The sequence below is a fragment of the Polyodon spathula genome, chromosome 19, assembly GCF_017654505.1.
Source record: "Polyodon spathula isolate WHYD16114869_AA chromosome 19, ASM1765450v1, whole genome shotgun sequence".
Classification (NCBI taxonomy): domain Eukaryota; kingdom Metazoa; phylum Chordata; class Actinopteri; order Acipenseriformes; family Polyodontidae; genus Polyodon; species Polyodon spathula.
Genome location: NC_054552.1, coordinates 5,586,915 through 5,606,271, shown reverse-complemented (window position 1 = coordinate 5,606,271; position 19,357 = coordinate 5,586,915). Strand labels below are relative to the sequence as shown.

Below are 19,357 nucleotides of genomic sequence, written 5' to 3'. Positions count from 1 at the left end.
AAGCTGTCCTTTAAGATCGCCTGGTAACCTTGTACTTCCTAGGTCATATTATCATATGCAAAATTCTGTCCACCCTTTCAACACCTTCTTTGCTGTCATTAAACAACCAGCTGCTTCCCCCATTGACTTTGCAGCCACTGATATGCTTCCACCTCAATAATACTGCTGTGGTGAAATTACATAGGAAGTAACGTATATAATAGACATGCAAACCGAGAGCTTTAACAAAAAATAAAAAAAACAACTTTAGAAACACATTAAGGAATATCTACAACTGTATTTGTGTATACGGATTGAGTAAGAATACAGGGTTAACATTTCTTGCTCCTCTTCTACCTGAAGTACCTTAGATTTTAAAACTGCACTGCTGGTGTTATCCAGACAAATTCCTTCATCAAAGCCATCATCATTGGAGAAATCATTGCTCATCTGATCACTGTGGCAGCTCCCTTCGTTTTCAGCTCCACTGTCTGTGCTACTCTCAGTTTGAGGCGATTTCTACATAAAAAGACAACAATTTCAGCTTTCTGGCTTGGTACTGCTAAATGTGATAGCAACAGATTACGTAAGACATACATACATAGATAGACAGTTTAGTTTTAGAGCTAATTCACAAGCAGGTGTGTTTATTTACATACAACATGCCTTTGGCAAAGGTTAATGTAATGCAAATTCTAGCTAAATCTATTAAATAAATAGCAGATCATTAAAATGTTTCTAATAATGCAATGAGCATTGAGATTAGAAGTCAAATCTCAGGAAGTTTTTCCAGATGTAAAATACATTTGACTTAATTTTTTTAAAAAAGTATTAACCCCAGCTTTAGAGAACATTTATCAGAAAAAAACACCCTTAAAATTACCTCATCTTCTACATCAATAAAAGGACTCATATCCAGCTCTTCGGGAAAAGTCATACGGTCATTCAGCTTAATCCGATGCATTGTGGTGTAGTCAAAGTCAAATCGCTTTAACTGGAGCGTCAACAGGTATGGAACGTGCAGGAACCTCAAGCCCTAAAACATGTATTTCATGGAAGATTTAAAATGAAGCATTTGACATACTTAGTCTGCAAGCACTTATTTCTGTATATCTTCTTGTGTGGCAGGCTTTACCTTGCGTGCATCACATTTCTTTTTACAGCGCTCACAGAAGTATTGATTGGGGCCATCCAGAGTCTCTGGCTGAATAAATGCTTGAAGTGCTTCTTCCTGTTTCATAAATGTCATTATTAGCTATTTATATTTTTGATGAATTGTTCGAACTGTACAACAGCAAAACAATGCTTCATTAATAAAGTACAACAATTTTAAATAGTCAAGTACATTCTCTGAAGACTATGAATTGCAGTCTCTTCTGAGTTGCCTGGGAATCATCACAACAGGCTTCAAGTTAACAGTACATTACAACTGATTATCTCCACCTAGGCCTCTAGAAGGTACTACAACAAACATATTTAAAGAATGTCAAAAATGCAAATCCTGCTATGACTATAAAGATACTGACAAAATTAGGGGATGCTGTTGGAAATTAAGAGCAATAAAGTCCTGCAATTCTGTGCATTTTGATTTCTACATGGACCCACTCACTCAACAAACAGTTTAAAATAATATATATATATATATATATATATATATATATATATATATATATATATATATATATATATATATATATATTATATATATATATATATACATATTATACACCCCTCATTATATCACCCCTCGATATACTGCGAATTCGGATATATCGCGATCCTGGAGTTGTATCCCCATTTTTACTGACTAACTGCGTATGGCTTAGCTGCAATAGGCACTTAGAATTACTGTTCATTTTATTTTCTACTGAACATCACAAACAACAGTATACAAAACAATTCAAAACAAAGTATTAATATTGTACTGTTATCATATACACGCATATTGCACAATAACACAAAGCAAATTAAATATCTACTGGCTGAAATGGTTTTTATTTTAGCCAGTGCGGTGTTCGTGTGGCAGCAATGCTAGCAAAAGCAACAAGGCAGTGACGTAAGCTCCCTAACAAGTCTGCTGCTTGTTCTGAATGGATTCTTTCAATGCAGCAGGTTTGAGCATTTGAGAAAGGAGAGGAAGACTGAAGTTGATGAGATGCAATTCCCCTCCGCAGTATGAATTAAAACTGTGCTTTTTTTTCTTTTTTTTTTACAAGAAAAATGATAAAAAGCAGGTTGCGTAGATGATTTATACTGGACCCTGACACACCTGATAAAACGAGGGAGTGGTTCCACAGTTTTGTTTTACTATGGGTCTCTCGTTATATTGAGGCTCTCAATATATAGCAATTTATATTGGACCCCGACACCCATGATATATCGAGTGGGTGGTGTATATATATATATATATATATATATATATATATATATATATATATATATATATATCAAAAACAGTGGTGGTTCCTTAGAAATAGTTAATCCAAGCAAAATGTGTCAACCAATCAGAGTAGAACTTAGGCATGCCAATATATAACATTTCACCCACCACACTGGCAAATGCCTGGCTGGAACCATAGGGTCGGATGACCAACGGGATATCAAGGTAAGTGTCGACCCTCCAGCTCTCATATCCACACTCCAGACACCGTACATAATCCTTCAACTTGCCCTGATACAGCTGATTGATAAGGTCAGCCTCGAGAAAAAACAATTTGAAAAAAAGATTTGGCAAATACATATTCATCAGAGAACATAAAAAGCATTGGGTGTGAGACCCTGGAAATTGTCCATGTGCTGACTCTCATGTGATTTCAAGCAAAGCTTTATTTCTAATTAGCAACTCATTGGGTACCTGCTCAGTCTGTCTCCACTTTTGCTCCAGCGCATCAAACATGACTCTGCATAACTCCTGCACATCATGCTGTTGCCAAGCTGTGTGAAACACAGAAGAAATAAGGACGGAATTATACAAGTACTAGTCATTTTCTGTACTGTAGTAAAGTATGACAAAAAACATTCTACAATAAGGAACAAACCACACTGTTAAAATGTAAAATCAGCTTCAGTACCTTCACTGCTGTCCCAACCAAAGCTGCGGGTCACATCTGTTGTTTCGATGGCTCTTTTCTTACTGGTTTGCAACAAAACAAAGAGCCGCTGGAGCTGGTATGGGATGCTGGTAACTTGGTCTTCTTCAGACTCCTCAAACTCCCAGCTACAGATGAAGAAACAAATAACAGAAAAAAGCATGTTATTTTAAGCAAGTTCCTTTTTATATCAAACATTTCTGCAAATTAAAAATATGTTGAGTAGTTCTCACTTGTACAGAGCATTTCTGAACTCAGGAGTCATATAGAGGGTCTGCAGCAAGCTGTTTAGGTAGCATGTCATGGCTTGGTTTACCAAACCAACATATCCTACAGAAAAAAGGAAGATAATATTCATTATTTAACACGTAAGATGTTTATGAGATATCAGTGCAATATTTACATTTAGCTTCTCATAATTAAAGATTATGCAGTTTGCAAAAAGTTGGAAGAGAAATTTCTAAGATATTTATTTGGGGCATTCTTACCAATTCTGAAATGCCCAATTCCTACTGAAATATTGCTTAACTTAAATGGAAATATAAAGTTTTCTAAAGTTTGGTAACTTTCATAAAAGGCTGATGGCTCTCTGAGTTACTTTTTTTTTTTGTACCTACAAATATCAATGCTGGCTGTACAGTATATACTTTTAAACTGTATATTTGTAATAATTCTATTTAGGGACATTTATATACTTATTTTTTGGGGTATTTTTTCGCATGTTACCACTTCCCTTTGTGTACAGTAGCTTAGGTTGCTGATGTACAGTGGTGTCACCCCCCCCCCCCACCGGCATATAATGCGCTAACCTAAGCTTAACAAACCATCCTACGCAAGGGCAATAGTCAAAAGAAAAAGGGAGATGAAGAACCATTTCGGTATTTACTGCATTGCTGGCAATGCCATGATTGTATGCACAACCAGATTAATACAGAGCAATGTTTTCCTTGCCCGTTTCTGATTTGTTGAGGATAGAGGAGTACGAGTAGCTCTGGCTGCTGTAGTCGCTGCTGCAGCCGACTGTGCTGTCTCTAGGAAGAGGACCAACGAATCTGTCCTGAGAGCTGTCATCAAGGCCACTGCTGTCCGCTGTACCCGATTCATCCTAAAATAAAACTTAATGTGACTAACTATTGGATACAGTATCACCAGTTCGACACTAAATTCAACCTACAAACCTCACATGCACAGTGTAATATCATGCACAAACAAAGCTGATCATGGATACAAATAAATATGAACATGAACATCTTGTGGGTTAACTTTTTCATTTACAGTACCTGCAATTTCTTTATGCATGTAGTCATTTTTTTATTAGTTTCTACTTACTGATGCTATCTGAGGCTGTTCACCATCTTTATCAGTCAGATGTAGAAAATTTTTCTTCCCTGCTTCAAAGCCAGAATCTGACAGAGATTTGTCACTACTGTGATCCAGGGGAGCCTGAATAAATAAATACAAAATAAAATAAAATAAGAGAATCAAATAAAATAGAATCAAATAAAAACAACAGTTGTATCAAGTTGATTTCTCCCACAAAACTATTTTTAAAAAAAGTTAATGTTTACAATGATAGATACAGAAGACAGATAGAATTATTCATTTATTTGTCAGACGCCTTTATCCAAGGAGACTTACAGGTGTTACAAGGCAATACAGGTTTACACTGCAAGGTCAATATTTATATACAGTATAGTTTACATTAAGTGCAAATTATACTCATACAGTACAATATGAAATAAGATGCAATGGGAGGATTCCAGCAATTTATATCTACAATGATATCGTAGTAGTACAATAGTGCAAGGATAGTGCATCAGCTGAGGATCCAGCAACATGGTGATTAGGTCAGATATTACTACCAGTAGGATTTTTACTGGTCCTGGCAGCCGATTCTGCCGTTTAGATAGCAATATATATATATATATATATATATATATATATATATATATATATATATTATATATATATTAGAGGAACTGTATCTAAATCACATGCTTACCAAGTCTGTAGGGCTGCCCCACACCAAATCAAAAGTGTCATTTACATAGCCAGCCTTGGAGGCGACATCCTCAAAGAGCTTTCTGAGGGAGGTTGAAGCAGGGAGGTTTAAGGTAAGTCTCTCATTAACGGTCTTCGCATTGGTGGTGTCCTGAATGATACACAGCACGCGAGGTTCATCTGCAGCATTTTCAATCTAAACAAACAGAAGAAGATGTGCCTCCTTAAATACCATGACACTTGAGTAAAGCCTTTGTTTGCAAACAAAATATATACATGAAATACGCAATACTTAGTAAGTTATTTACAAAAGAAAGGCACCCTGTCGTGTATGATTATTAAAAATTTAGCAAATTGTAGGCCATAATCATAATAAAAGAAAAAACAGTATCTGCAATCACTTTAACCAGCGTTAAGGATTTATCAAATACCTAGAATGCAGTATGGTGACAATTATCCAACAGTAAATCAACTAAAATGTTTGGAGGCTGTACTATATTTGGGCAATTAAAATATTTAAAAAAATAAAGAATTACTGGCAGCAACTGCAGAATACAGCCAAGACCTTGACTGTTGGAAAACATGGATCGAGAATTGATTAGGGGTTTGCTACGCATGTGGACTGGCAGAGCTATACTGGTGTTCTTTTCTGAAAAGAGACTAATATTGCAGATAGCAGACTGTTTGGCTCAAATTGCATGTACTGCTAACCATTGATAGAGATGTTGCGTCTACAAACTCTTGCCCAACAATGACTGCAAGCTAACGAGATAACAATGCTGTGGACTAGAAGGGAACAGGCTCTAAAGACTTCAGAGAGATCAAACAAGATAATCCCACTGGCATCAAAGGGGGTCGCAAGGAGATAGCAAAAGGCAGATGTATGGACCTTTTGTCTCCAGGAGTGTGAAGAATGCACTGAGTTCAGAGGTTGTCACACTAGACTACACACACAGACACACACACATTAACACTCACACAATAAATTAAATTACCTTGACCATTGGTTAAGTGTCAGATAAAGGGGAGGTGGACCATCTATACAGAAGGGTATTTAATGTCATGCAAACATTGTAATGTTGAGTATTCTGTTTGTCCTGTACCTGGGACCAGACTCCCTGCATATTTCAATAAACCTGGCAACTGACTGAAGAAAAGGACTCTGTGCATTTTCTTGAATCTACTTAATCACCATCATTTTTGTAAGTTACTTCATTGACATTAAAGTTAGTTGTAGGCGGAAGTCATATTTAATCCCCGACTTGTATATTAAGTCTACGGTACATCAGGTTCAGAATCTCCTGCTGTCACTGTCAAAACACAACACACTACGTTAGTTCCAAGTTCTGCTTATTAGTATTGTGCTGCATAGTCAATATAGAATCACACAGACAAACTAAAAATGATCCCATGCTTATGCAAGGTTATTAACAAACATGCCCCCGCACTAAAGCATGCTATTATCTCGCACGTTGTTCCAACAGCAATCTGCTGGACTGCATTCAAAGGACTACCTGAGAGAATTTTTTCTTCATTTCATCAAAAATGCTTTGTCTGCAACTCCAAAACACACCCTATGATGGGGGGAGAAACAACCTTATAATAAAGCAAAATGTTTTTTCATCAACTCTGTTTAGATACAGTGACAGCTTTTAAAGCAATACTCTACATCAGTAGCACAAAAAATAAATAAAAATCTTTTAAATATATTTCTATAGTGGTGCAACCGGCACCCTAATTTTGTTTTTGATTATCGTATAGGCATTTCTCAATGATAACACTATGCAACACAATTTTTGTTCCTGGGTAGTAAGTGTTATTTCCTAATTGCTTATGCCTCAAAAGTATAGAAAATGGCTATTATTCCTCACAAACTTTGCTTTTGTGACCAGGACAGTGATATATCAAAATATCACTATTTCCAATGGGAAAATGGGCAAATGTGTGTCTTTTCGTTCACATAAAGTCAGAAAAAAACAACATATGAATCCAAATTAACATGTATTTATACTAAAGTAATACAAAGATGACTACAAAAGATTTAGAAGTGAGTAGTTTTTCGAGATTTACGATTATACTGTATTTACATTGGCCTGTTTTCCCATTGGAAATAGTGATATTTTGAAATATCACTGTCCTGGTCACAAAAGCAAAGTTTGTGGGGAATAATAGCCATTTTCTATACTTTTGAGGCATAAGCAATTAGGAAATAACACTTACTACCCAGGAACAAAAAAAAAATAATAATTTGTTACACAGTGTAATCAATGCATTGCCATTTTATTTTTCAAAATAAAGCAGAAGCATTTATTTATTTGTATTATTATTATTATTTTTTTAAACAGAAGATCCAATAACTATATGACAGGGTACTCCCTGCCCCTGTGCATACTACGTTTTGTATTTTGTATTTGTTGTATTATTATTTTATTATTATGTTTGGCAGGACGAACGTTTTGCAGGACAAGCGAGGTGCCATCTTGTAACACTGTACTATTTGTGTTGCGTGTTTGTTTATTTTGGCCAACAAATAAAACCGGTTATAATTGTTAAAAGCGTTTTTATTTTGTTAAATAAAAGCCGAGTGCCGATTGTGTTAACGTTTCTCCTCACAATTCATGTACCGGTTTCATTTCTCCTGTATGATGTCCCCCCTACAGTAATCTTGACCAAACTAAAAACACGTATAATGCATTGGTTAATTCCAGTCTTGAATTTGTTATATTCAAATTGGAACACTTCCGATTATAAAAAAAAAAAAAATCAAAAGTAACAATTAACAACTGAAAAGAATATGCGTGTGTCCACATCAATGTACATAACACTGGAATAATAATAATTAAAAAAAAAAAAAACTTTATTTTAACAGAATTATGGCTGTTCATTACTGTTGACATTTTATGTCCAAAAACAAATCTCATTCATTGACATACATAGTTACAGTATATCCAAACAATTCAGCCACTCACATATTTGTATTTTCAGTGCATGGCATACTAAAGGCAGTGCCTAACCAGATATATTTTTACATCTATTTCCTAAATTTCAGATTTTTCATAATATACAATGTCTGGGTTGTCCCCAGGCCTTTTCAGCCGGACAGGTCGCCCGGCGAAGTGGCTGTCGCCACCCGGCTGAAAAGACCCGATCCACCCATCTTGCAGATGTTACTGTGCCTTTATCAATAAGGACTGATTGCGCTTTTAGCAGACTAGACGAGTTGCGCATTGCTGGGTGAAAAAAAAAAAATCATCTTGGAACCACATGACAGCTGTTACGTCTTGACACAATATTTATCTAATCAAAGTTGAAAGGGTGGATTTTCTGTGTTGAGCGCTTACAGGCTAAAACGTTAAAAATGACTTCTAAAAAAATAACCAATTATTTTCAAAGCAAAAACAGTGACAATGAATGAAAGGGGGCAAAATAACCTGGCAATCGACGCAATCCACTGCCTGTTATATGTGTGCCGGCTAATGTGTGCGAACTGCTGTGTTATTAAAATGAACAGTTGCATTAAAAAAAAAATGTAGAATAGCAAAATACAAAAATAGACAAAATGCCCTGAAAACTTAAAGAAAACAATTTAAATTAAGCAACAAGCTCAACAATTAAGCTAAAAAAGAAGTGAAAAGGTTACATTTTTTTGTGAACTCCAATAACGCTACGTTATCTTTCCCTAGTCAAATCATAGAGTGCCTGAATAAGCACAGTAATAAAAAAACAGTAATGAAAAAGAAAAAGCAGAACATAAAAAAGAGCAACCAGATAAGTCAACGAAAGACAACACATTATTCTAATTCTTTGTCGTGTTATATATTTAAGGTAAGGCAAGTTTGTTTTTCCGTTCTGCTGCCCGCCTGCACAGAATTCCTGGGGAGAACCCTGAATGTGTTTAAAACAGTAGTCACTGTATTAAAAATAAAACTTAACCAGTAACACTTTCAGCGAGGTTAAAATACTCACAAGTTGATTGCATTTGTTCAGCAATTGATACCCATGCTTTCATTTGGGATACAAAAGGTGTCCTGGCTATGGCTGAAACAGGTAAAGGCACTACAATGGAAAACTCTAATAGCGCACAATACTAAAACTATCTAGTTGGATATACATTTTTCATATTCAAATGATCTACTTTCATTTTAAAACTGCATACTGATATACAGCCAGAAAGTAGCACAGTCGGAAGGGCTCGCGTTAACCTTACTGTGAAACCCTCTTCATTGACGTAACTTTCATGTCAGTCGCAGCGTCCGTGTACGCTGCACACTCTTAGATGTCGCAAATTTTACGTAGTAGACCGCGAGGCTTTAATCAGAAAACAGAGGACATTGGGGAAACACAGCCGCGTGTGTTTTTCTGATAACAAACAAGCTGAAACTCGGAGCAGCTGATTCAAATTCAGCGCCGTTTTGAGACACGGGCGAGGGGAGGAGCCGACAGCACAGCAGAACAACGCAGTTAAACGAGGCAGTCTTCCCAGCGACAGCGAGTGGAAGCGACAGCGAGTGGGAGAAGTACAGCGTGGAAAAGTACAGAGCAGTTTCGAAGCAGAAAGGAGAAATTGCATCTTGAATTGCTTTAATCAGAAAACACAGGACATTGGGGAAACACAGCCGCGTGTGTTTTTCTGATAACAAACAAGCTGAAACTCGGAGCAGCTGATTCAAATTCAGCGCCGTTTTGAGACACGGGCGAGGGGAGGAGCCAACAGCACAGCAGAACAACGCAGTTAAACGAGGCAGTCTTCCCAGCGACAGCGAGTGGAAGCGACAGCGAGTGGGAGAAGTACAGCGTGGAAAAGTACAGAGCAGTCAGAAAGGAGAAATTGCATCTTGAATTGCTTTAATCAGAAAACAGAGGACATTGGGGAAACACAGCCGCGTGTGTTTTTCTGATAACAAACAAGCTGAAACTCGGAGCAGCTGATTCAAATTCAGCGCCGTTTTGAGACACGGGCGAGGGGAGGAGCCGACAGCACAGCAGAACAACGCAGTTAAACGAGGCAGTCTTCCCAGCGACAGCGAGTGGAAGCGACAGCGAGTGGGAGAAGTACAGCGTGGAAAAGTACAGAGCAGTTTCGAAGCAGAAAGGAGAAATTGCATCTTGAATTGCTTTAATCAGAAAACAGAGGACATTGGGGAAACACAGCCGCGTGTGTTTTTCTGATAACAAACAAGCTGAAACTCGGAGCAGCTGATTCAAATTCAGCGCCGTTTTGAGACACGGGCGAGGGGAGGAGCCGACAGCACAGCAGAACAACGCAGTTAAACGAGGCAGTCTTCCCAGCGACAGCGAGTGGAAGCGACAGCGAGTGGGAGAAGTACAGCGTGGAAAAGTACAGAGCAGTTTAGAAGCAGAAAGGAGAAATTGCATCTTGAATTGCTTTAATCAGAAAACAGAGGACATTGGGGAAACACAGCCGCTGTGTGTTTTTCTGATAACAAACAAGCTGAAACTCGGAGCAGCTGATTCAAATTCAGCGCCGTTTTGAGACACGGGCGAGGGGAGGAGCCAACAGCACAGCAGAACAACGCAGTTAAACGAGGCAGTCTTCCCAGCGACAGCGAGTGGAAGCGACAGCGAGTGGGAGAAGTACAGCGTGGAAAAGTACAGAGCAGTTTCGAAGCAGAAAGGAGAAATTGCATCTTGAATTGCTTTAATCAGAAAACAGAGGACATTGGGGAAACACAGCCGCGTGTGTTTTTTGTGATAACAAACAAGCTGAAACTCGGAGCAGCTGATTCAAATTCAGCGCCGTTTTGAGACACGGGCGAGGGGAGGAGCCAACAGCACAGCAGAACAACGCAGTTAAACGAGGCAGTCTTCCCAGCGACAGCGAGTGGAAGCGACAGCGAGTGGGAGAAGTACAGCGTGGAAAAGTACAGAGCAGTTTCGAAGCAGTTTGAAAGCAGGTTGACGGCTGCAGAAGAAACTAAACTTAAAAAAAAAAAAAAAAACCCTCAACATGGTCTTCAAGCCAGTAATCTGTGACACCTGCTTGATGTGGGAAATCCGAGAAAACCCAGCAGAGCTAAACCAAGTGTGCGTAAAGTGCCGCGCGATCCAGGATTTGCATAAACTAGTAAGCATGCTAGAAATGGAGCTGGAAGAAGTGAGACAGCAACAAGATCTTGAGGAACTGGCACACCCACAATTCATGGAAGTCTGCATCACCCCTAACAGACTGAAAGCCACCAGGGAGATAGAAGGTCAGAACAGCTGGGTTCAGGTAGGCAGAAGCAGGGAAAAAAAGAAACTTCGTCAAACACAACCACCAGAAATCAAAACAACCAACAGATTTGAGTCACTTCAGAATTGTGATGAGCAGAACCAACAACAAGAGAATGAAAGGAACAACATCCAGGACCCTATTGACAGTGGTGACCAGACAGCAAAAAGAAGGGAGGTCATGATTGTTGGGGACTCCATATTGAGAAACACAGCAAGTTCAGTTCGCAGTTTGGACCCCCTTACTACAACAGTGTGCTGCCTTCCGGGAGCCTCGGTCAAGCACATCACTGAGAACGTGGACAGGCTCCTAGAACGAACAGGAGACGACCCGGTAGTAGTCGTCCACATCGGTACAAACAACATTGGAAGAGACAGACCAAAATCCCTGCAAAACAAATTCAGAGAGCTAGGAAGGAAATTAAAAGAGAAAACCAAAACTGTGGTATTTTCTGGTATACTACCCGCACCTTGCAAAGGACCATATGGACAGCTGGAAATAATAAATCAAAACCAATGGTTGAAGACGTGGTGCACACGGGAAGGCTTCACCTATCTTGATCATTGGACCACTTTCTACAACGAGGACTATCTGTATAGACGGGATGGACTGCATTTAAATAACAAGGGAACTAGTCTACTTGGAGAAAAGATCCTCGAGCAGGTTCGGAAGCATTTAAACTAGAAAGGAAGGGGGGAGAAATCAACAAAAAAAACAGAAGGGAGACCGCATCAAAACAAGAACAACAACTCAGGTAAGACAACCATTAAATGTGTTTATCTAAATGCTAGAAGTATCAGAAACAAAATTCTAGAACTTGAAGCTACTGCACTAACAGGTAACTATGATGTGATAGGTGTTACAGAAACGTGGTTATCTGAGAGTGATGGGGACGAATATAATATTTGTGGGTATACACTGTATAGGAAAGACAGGCAGGACAGAAGAGGAGGAGGGGTAGCGCTATACATAAGAAACAGTCTTGAAGCCCAGGTGTTAAACCTGGACAAAGAAAATAAAACCGAATCAATATGGGTCAGAATAACAGACAAAAATTCAAAAGGCATAATAATAGGAGCATGCTATAGACCGCCAGATTCAGACGGTGAGCACAATAATCTGTTATACAATGACATTAGAAATGTGTGTAGCAAAGGAGAAGCCATACTAATGGGGGATTTCAACTTCCCCCAAATAAAATGGGAAAACCCGGTGGGTAGCGCGAAGGACGAAATAGAAATGGTGGAAATGACAAATGACTGCTTCCTAACACAATTTGTGAAGGCACCCACTAGAGGGGAGGCATGCCTTGATTTAGTCTTTTCAAATAACGAAGATAGAATAACTAAAACAGAGGTCAGAGAACCACTGGCAAACTCAGACCACAACATGGTCTCATTTGAAGTGTTTTTTAAAACCTCAAAAGTAAAGACTAAAGCTAAGGTTTACAATTTTAGAAAAGCAAACTATGAAGGCATGAAACAGAGACTAACAGAAGTAGATTGGAGTAAAATAGAGAAAACACCCACAGAAGAAGGATGGTTGTTCTTCAAAAACGTAGTACTAGAGGCGCAAAACAATTATATCCCTAAAGTAGACAAATCTAAATGTAAAACTAAATTGCCAAAATGGTTTAATAGATCAATTAAAAAAAATATTCAGCGAAAAAAGGCACTTTACAGAGCATTAAAAAAGGACCAAAAAGAAAGTACACAGAAAGAGTACACAGAACTGCAAATGCAAGTCAAAAAGGAAGTTAGAAAGGCCAAGAGAGAAATAGAAATGAACATTGCTAAGGGAGCTAAAACCAATTCCAAAATGTTTTTCCAATATTACAACAGCAAGAGAACATTCAAAGAGGAGATTAAATGTTTAAGAGATACAAATGGCAAAATCGTAGAGGAAGAAAAAAAAAAATAGCAAATATGTTAAATGATTACTTTTCACAAGTTTTTACAAAGGAAGATACTGACAACATGCCCCACATGTCATCCAGTTCCTATCCAGTTTTAAATAACTTTAGCATAACTGAGGCAGAAGTGTTAAAGGGACTAGGAGCTCTTAAAATAAACAAATCCCCTGGGCCGGATGAGATCCTCCCAGTAGTACTCAAAGAAATGAAAGAAGTAATTTACAAACCGCTAACCAAGATCATGCAGCAGTCTCTTGACACAGGGGTGGTACCGACAGACTGGAAAATTGCAAACGTAATACCGATCCACAAAAAGGGAAACAAAACTGAACCAGGTAACTACAGACCAGTAAGCCTGACTTCTATTATATGCAAACTTATGGAAACTATAATAAGATCCAAAATGGAAAATTACCTATATGGTAACAGGGTCCTGGGAGACAGTCAACATGGTTTTAGGAAAGGGAGATCGTGCCTAACTAACTTGCTTGATTTTTTTGAGGATGCAACATCGATAATGGATAATTGCAAAGCATATGACATGGTTTATTTAGATTTCCAGAAAGCTTTTGACAAAGTCCCGCACAAAAGATTAATTCTCAAACTGAACGCAGTTGGGATTCAAGGAAACACATGTACATGGATTAGGGAGGTTAACATGTAGAAAACAGAAAGTACTGATTAGAGGAAAAACCTCAGAATGGAGTGTGGTAACCAGCGGTGTACCACAGGGATCAGTATTAGGTCCTCTGCTATTCCTAATCTACATTAATGATTTAGATTCTGGTATAGTAAGCAAACTTGTTAAATTTGCAGACGACACAAAAGTAGGAGGAGTGGCAAACACTGTTGCAGCAGCAAAGGTCATTCAAAATGATCTAGACAAGATTCAGAACTGGGCAGACACATGGCAAATGACATTTAATAGAGAAAAGTGTAAGGTACTGCACGCAGGAAATAAAAATGTACATTATAAATATCATATGGGAGATATTGAAATTGGAGAAGGAATCTATGAAAAAGACCTAGGAGTTTTTGTTGACTCAGAAATGTCTTCATCTAGGCAATGTGGGGAAGCTATAAAAAAGGCTAACAAGATGCTCGGATACATTGTGAAAAGTGTTGAATTTAAATCAAGGGAAGTAATGTTAAAACTGTACAATGCACTTGTAAGACCTCATCTTGAATATTGTGTGCAGTTCTGGTCACCTCGCTATAAAAAAGATATTGCTGCTCTAGAAAGAGTGCAAAGAAGAGCGACCAGAATTATTCCGGGCTTAAAAGGCATGTCATATGCAGACAGGCTAAAAGAATTGAATCTGTTCAGTCTTGAACAAAGAAGACTACGTGGCGACCTAATTCAAGCATTCAAAATTCTAAAAGGTATTGACAGTGTGGACGCAAGGGACTTTTTCAGCCTGAAAAAAGAAACAAGGACCAGGGGTCACAAATGGAGTTTAGAAAAAGGGGCATTCAGAACAGAAAATAGGAGACACTTTTTTACACAGAGAATTGTGAGGGTCTGGAATCAACTCCCCAGTAATGTTGTTGAAGCTGACACCCTGGGATCCTTCAAGAAGCTGCTTGATGAGATTTTGGGATCAATAAGCTACTAACAACCAAACGAGCAAGATGGGCCGAATGGCCTCCTGTAAACTTTCTTATGTTCTTATGTTCTACACTTGTTCATCTTACCTGTTCAGAAGGCACCAGTTCACAATTTTTCTTGCTTCTGAAACTTGATATCAAATTGATGAAGAATCTGAACATTAGCAATACGGTTACAGTCTTCTCATACACACCCTACAGTTGACTGCAAAACATTTGGGTGGCACACTTGTGAAAACTAGGCCTGGCTTGCTTTTGAAGGTAATTTCTTTTTAGAAAACAAAACAAAGACTCTGAACATTCAACCTATGTTTACATCTGCTATTTACAAAATCCACTGAGATATACACACACTCATACATAGCCTATTATATATATATATATATATATATATATAATATATATATATATATTATTATATATATATTATAATATATATATATAGACCATTTGTTTAAAACCTAAAAAAGAAATTTTTATGATTTCCTTTTGGTTTCTTGGGTTTTCATTTGTGTTGTAAGAGATGAAAGGAACAAAAAAAAGCCAAATCAGAATGCACATTTTCTACTTCCTTGTTTTACACCACCAGCGTTATTGTCGGCCACTTCCTAGAAGAAAAGCCAATCAGAATGCATTTGCTTGGTATCTTGCCAAACACACCACACACTATACAACATGTGATTTTTACCAATTACCTCGACAGTGAATTGCATCATCTCTAAAGTCAAGCTGAGACTCATATTACAATGATGAAGCACAAAAAACATGATGCTCAGAATGACTAAATGAAGCAATGCTTTAAACTTGTTTTTAGCAAAATAGTGATGCAACTGCTTTCTGGAATGGAATGAAAATGGTATGTGCCAGTGTTTATGTATACAACAAAGCTGTGATCTGCCATTTTACTATTCTGGTACATGCTGTAGAGACTTACTAGATACAATGTGTTTCCTTTAGCCAACAAAATAACACACACAGAGTTTATGTATTTTGGGATTAATTATGATTCAGTTTTCTATATCATGATACTGAACTAACTATGTAACATGTTAACTCTAGATACGTGCTTTATAGGACTGATTACAGGGTTGATGAAAATATCAATACTGCAGGCTCGCTCACCCTGGAGAATTGCATGCTGTCAAATGTTTTAATTTGTGCTAGCAGGTGTTCTTTTTTTTCACTCACCAACTAGCCATACGAATTAAAAAAAGGCTGTTACTGCTGCCTGAATATGGCATACAGTCAGCTGAAACAGCTGCAGATACTATAAGCAGGCAAGAGTAAAAACACTTAAATGAGTGATATGTATTTTTAATGCAGAAACGTAGAGTCACGATGGATGTCCATAGCATGAGGACACACATACTCCATTGTGTAACAACCACAAACAAGGGATCCAAATGAGAACACAAAGGACAAACTCGTAACTTCAATAAAGGCAATTTACATATTGGGCACACAATAGGTGGCCCTATCCCAAGCAACAAACAGAGGTTACTGCCTGAAAGCAGTTTTACAGCACCTATGAGGAATGACTGAGACAAGCAAAGTCGAGCACAGAACAAAAGATACAGCCCCTTATAGTATCACCTATGTTGTGGTGATGTCATCATCACCTAGCAAGGCAGTAATTTACATTAAAGGAAATACTGTACTTCAAAGTGAAATAGTCCAGACTACGTCATTTACTTATAACAATGTTGTAGTGTTTATTATTATTATTATACAATTATTACAATTATTAGTATGGTTTATAACCCTAAAAACTGTTACAGTATAACTTAATTAAAAAAACAAATGCCCAGAAGTAAAAAATATTAAATACACGCCACTTTACGAGTGTCGGTTAAGCATGTGCTGCAGTTTTAAAGCAGCTAAAATCATTCTACCCAGGCTGCACCCTGTATGACAAATTAATAGATTGATGCATTAGCCAAGTAGTGTAATCTTGAAGACAATACTTTCTGAACTATAGCACTGATCCTATCAAGACATGTTTCGGTGTAGGTCAAGTTGTTCAGAATGGCTACTCCTTTTACTCGCTGTAAGAACTGAAAATAATAAATTTACCAATAGCAGCCGGTCCTATTTAAATAAATAAATAAATAAATAAAATAAAAACAATTGTTTTGGATAAGCCAGGGCCCATTTCCAGTCTGGTACAGTACACCTTACATAATGTCAAAGATTAGTGCTAACTGGGATCTGTGAAACCAACCAGTAATGTACAATGCACAATGTTCAATACCAATAAGCTGCAACATTAAAAAATGTTGGATTTGTTTACTACTGTAAAAACTATTTATTCAAACTAATTGGGACCTTGGGGTTTGTATTTGGATCAAATTGTTTTAGTGTAACACTAACAAATTAAAAGACAACAGAAGTGTTGCACATGACATGTTACAGCAAAAGGTGGCTGGTTGAATAACAAAGGAGTTTGTAAAATCAAATGTAATGTATATTTAAAATATGCCACAATTTGCATATGAAGCATTACTCATTATATGACAACTGCAGGACTACACTTAATTGTTGTGCATCTGGCAACTACTGATCAATTTAGACTAAACTGCATATAAAAGATATACTGGGACAAACATCCTAGCAAAAAAACAACTCATACATCATATTAACTAAATTTTCAAAGATGGACTGGGCAGCCTAAATTGCATTGAGACCTTTCATACCCAGGAGAATAATTACCAGTATATTTTCTTTATTTTGTCAGACATAAGCCATTTTGTAGGAGAGAAATTGTGTAACAGTTATTTAAGTAAACAAAAAGACTCAATAAACCAGATTACAGTATTCTAAGAACAGCAGGCCTAAGCTTTAGCATACCGTAATCATACTTCATTTAGCATCACCCACCAATATGGCAAAAAGGACACCCACGCAGTCTCATTAGTGTCCTAAATATGCAAGAAATAAATAACATCCCAGAAACCTGCAATATTAATTAAAAGGACCTACAGGTTTTGCAGCATAACTTTTGTACTCTACATTCTACACCTAATCAGATGACTAATCTGTGGTTAAAAAATGCACAGGCCTAGTTAGTACACAGTTAGATTGAATAGCAGATTCGAAACAGCGCTCTGAACGATATTTACCATTGGCGATACAAAGTGCTACAGAAAATAAAAAGGGCTGGTCGCTACAATACAAAACACACACACGGATCCATCCATGCATCCATTCACCCATGCATGCATGCATACACACACAGAGAGTTCTGCACATCCCACTTTCTTTCAAACATGTAACTGATCATAAACTCCCGGTTCTGTACAGACTAACCTTGTTGCTAAACAAATGGTAAATGCGATTTTAATTTAATCTGCAATACAAAAACAATTATTCCACTGTTTTTTTTTTTCCAATGTTTCACCAATTCCACATCTGCTTCCAAACGATCAATTATCATTAACAATAACCGCAAATCATCACAGCATATTACTGCATGCTTTTTTTTTTAGCCATCAAATCAAAGCCTTCAGTGCACGGGTTCATTAGTAGGTACTGGCAGTCTGCGCCTGCAAACGATCCAAATTGTTACCCAATCAATAACAATGCAAACGGCTTTCATTAATTATTTGATTTCCTTTGGCAACATAGCAGAAACACTTGAGAAAATGATCGGAACCATGTTTATTGAACACAGGTAATACAACGCAAAAACAAACAGACCTTACCTGAACATATTTCTTGTACAGCATTGACCGATAACGTAAGGCTGCGTATATACAGAATCATCCTAGCGTTCAGTACTATTGTTATTAAAATCCGACACGGTTTTTTTTTTTTTTTTTTTTTTTTAAATCTATCTTTAAAAGAAAAATACTCCACTCATTTTCTCGTAAAGTTGTTGATTGTTATATTCAGCGTAGTACTTGTTTTAATTTAGTTTTTTTAACTGTAGACGCCAAACACCACGTTTAATAGGCTGTGTGTTTTCTACTACTTTATTGCCGGGCCCTTTCCTAACTTAAGGTTGGAAGCGTTGTTTGTTTACCGTACAAAAACACCACAGTAAATAAGGAACCACGGCCTGCCTCTGCTAATTTCAGTTTTCAATCTTACCTCTTTCGGTACGATCTGATTTTCTTCGCTGGGAACCATCTCCATTTACACTGAGACAGTTTAAACGGACAGTTACCCAACCTTGGGAGTCAGCAAGACCGCTTATGGACGGCGTACCGGGTCATTGTCTATACATTTAAAAAGAAAATAAATAATCAAAACAAACGCAGAGAAATGTTCGTGTTATAATCTATCGATAATACATAAACAGCAATCAATGGGGGGGAGGGGAGGGGGTGGCTGTCTTCAAATGTCGCGAGATTTGCCATGCGATCCACGTCATTTCCGTAGTGCTCTTTTAACATCCAGCAGGAATCAACCGTATCGAATTTCCTACTTTTTGTCCAACGCTAGTCTAACATAAAAAACACAGGGTGGCGTCGACTATTTGTGCAAAATGTTTTTGTAGCAAAACTTTGTCGATCTAGAAGTGTATTTAATTATCAA

The 19,357-nt window shown here is 37.6% G+C and overlaps 1 protein-coding gene across 3 annotated transcripts in view; it reads right to left on the bottom strand.

Annotated features, from left to right (window-relative positions):
* LOC121294628 (ubiquitin carboxyl-terminal hydrolase 47-like) overlaps nucleotides 1–19,149 on the bottom strand; it is a 28,335-nt gene extending 9,186 nt beyond the window's left edge. The window contains exons 1-11 of one of the 3 annotated variants that reach the window (XM_041218528.1): nucleotides 18,911–19,149; nucleotides 5,071–5,265; nucleotides 4,398–4,511; nucleotides 4,020–4,173; nucleotides 3,302–3,398; nucleotides 3,051–3,196; nucleotides 2,834–2,913; nucleotides 2,528–2,677; nucleotides 1,115–1,210; nucleotides 863–1,015; nucleotides 346–498 (exon numbers count right to left, since the gene is read on the bottom strand). In XM_041218528.1, the coding sequence (XP_041074462.1) occupies nucleotides 346–498; nucleotides 863–1,015; nucleotides 1,115–1,210; nucleotides 2,528–2,677; nucleotides 2,834–2,913; nucleotides 3,051–3,196; nucleotides 3,302–3,398; nucleotides 4,020–4,173; nucleotides 4,398–4,511; nucleotides 5,071–5,265; nucleotides 18,911–18,955 (1,383 nt within the window). In that variant the 5' untranslated portion in view covers nucleotides 18,956–19,149. The other 2 variants (XM_041218529.1, XM_041218527.1) reach the window with 2 other exon arrangements.
* Nucleotides 19,150–19,357: the final 208 nt, after the last annotated feature.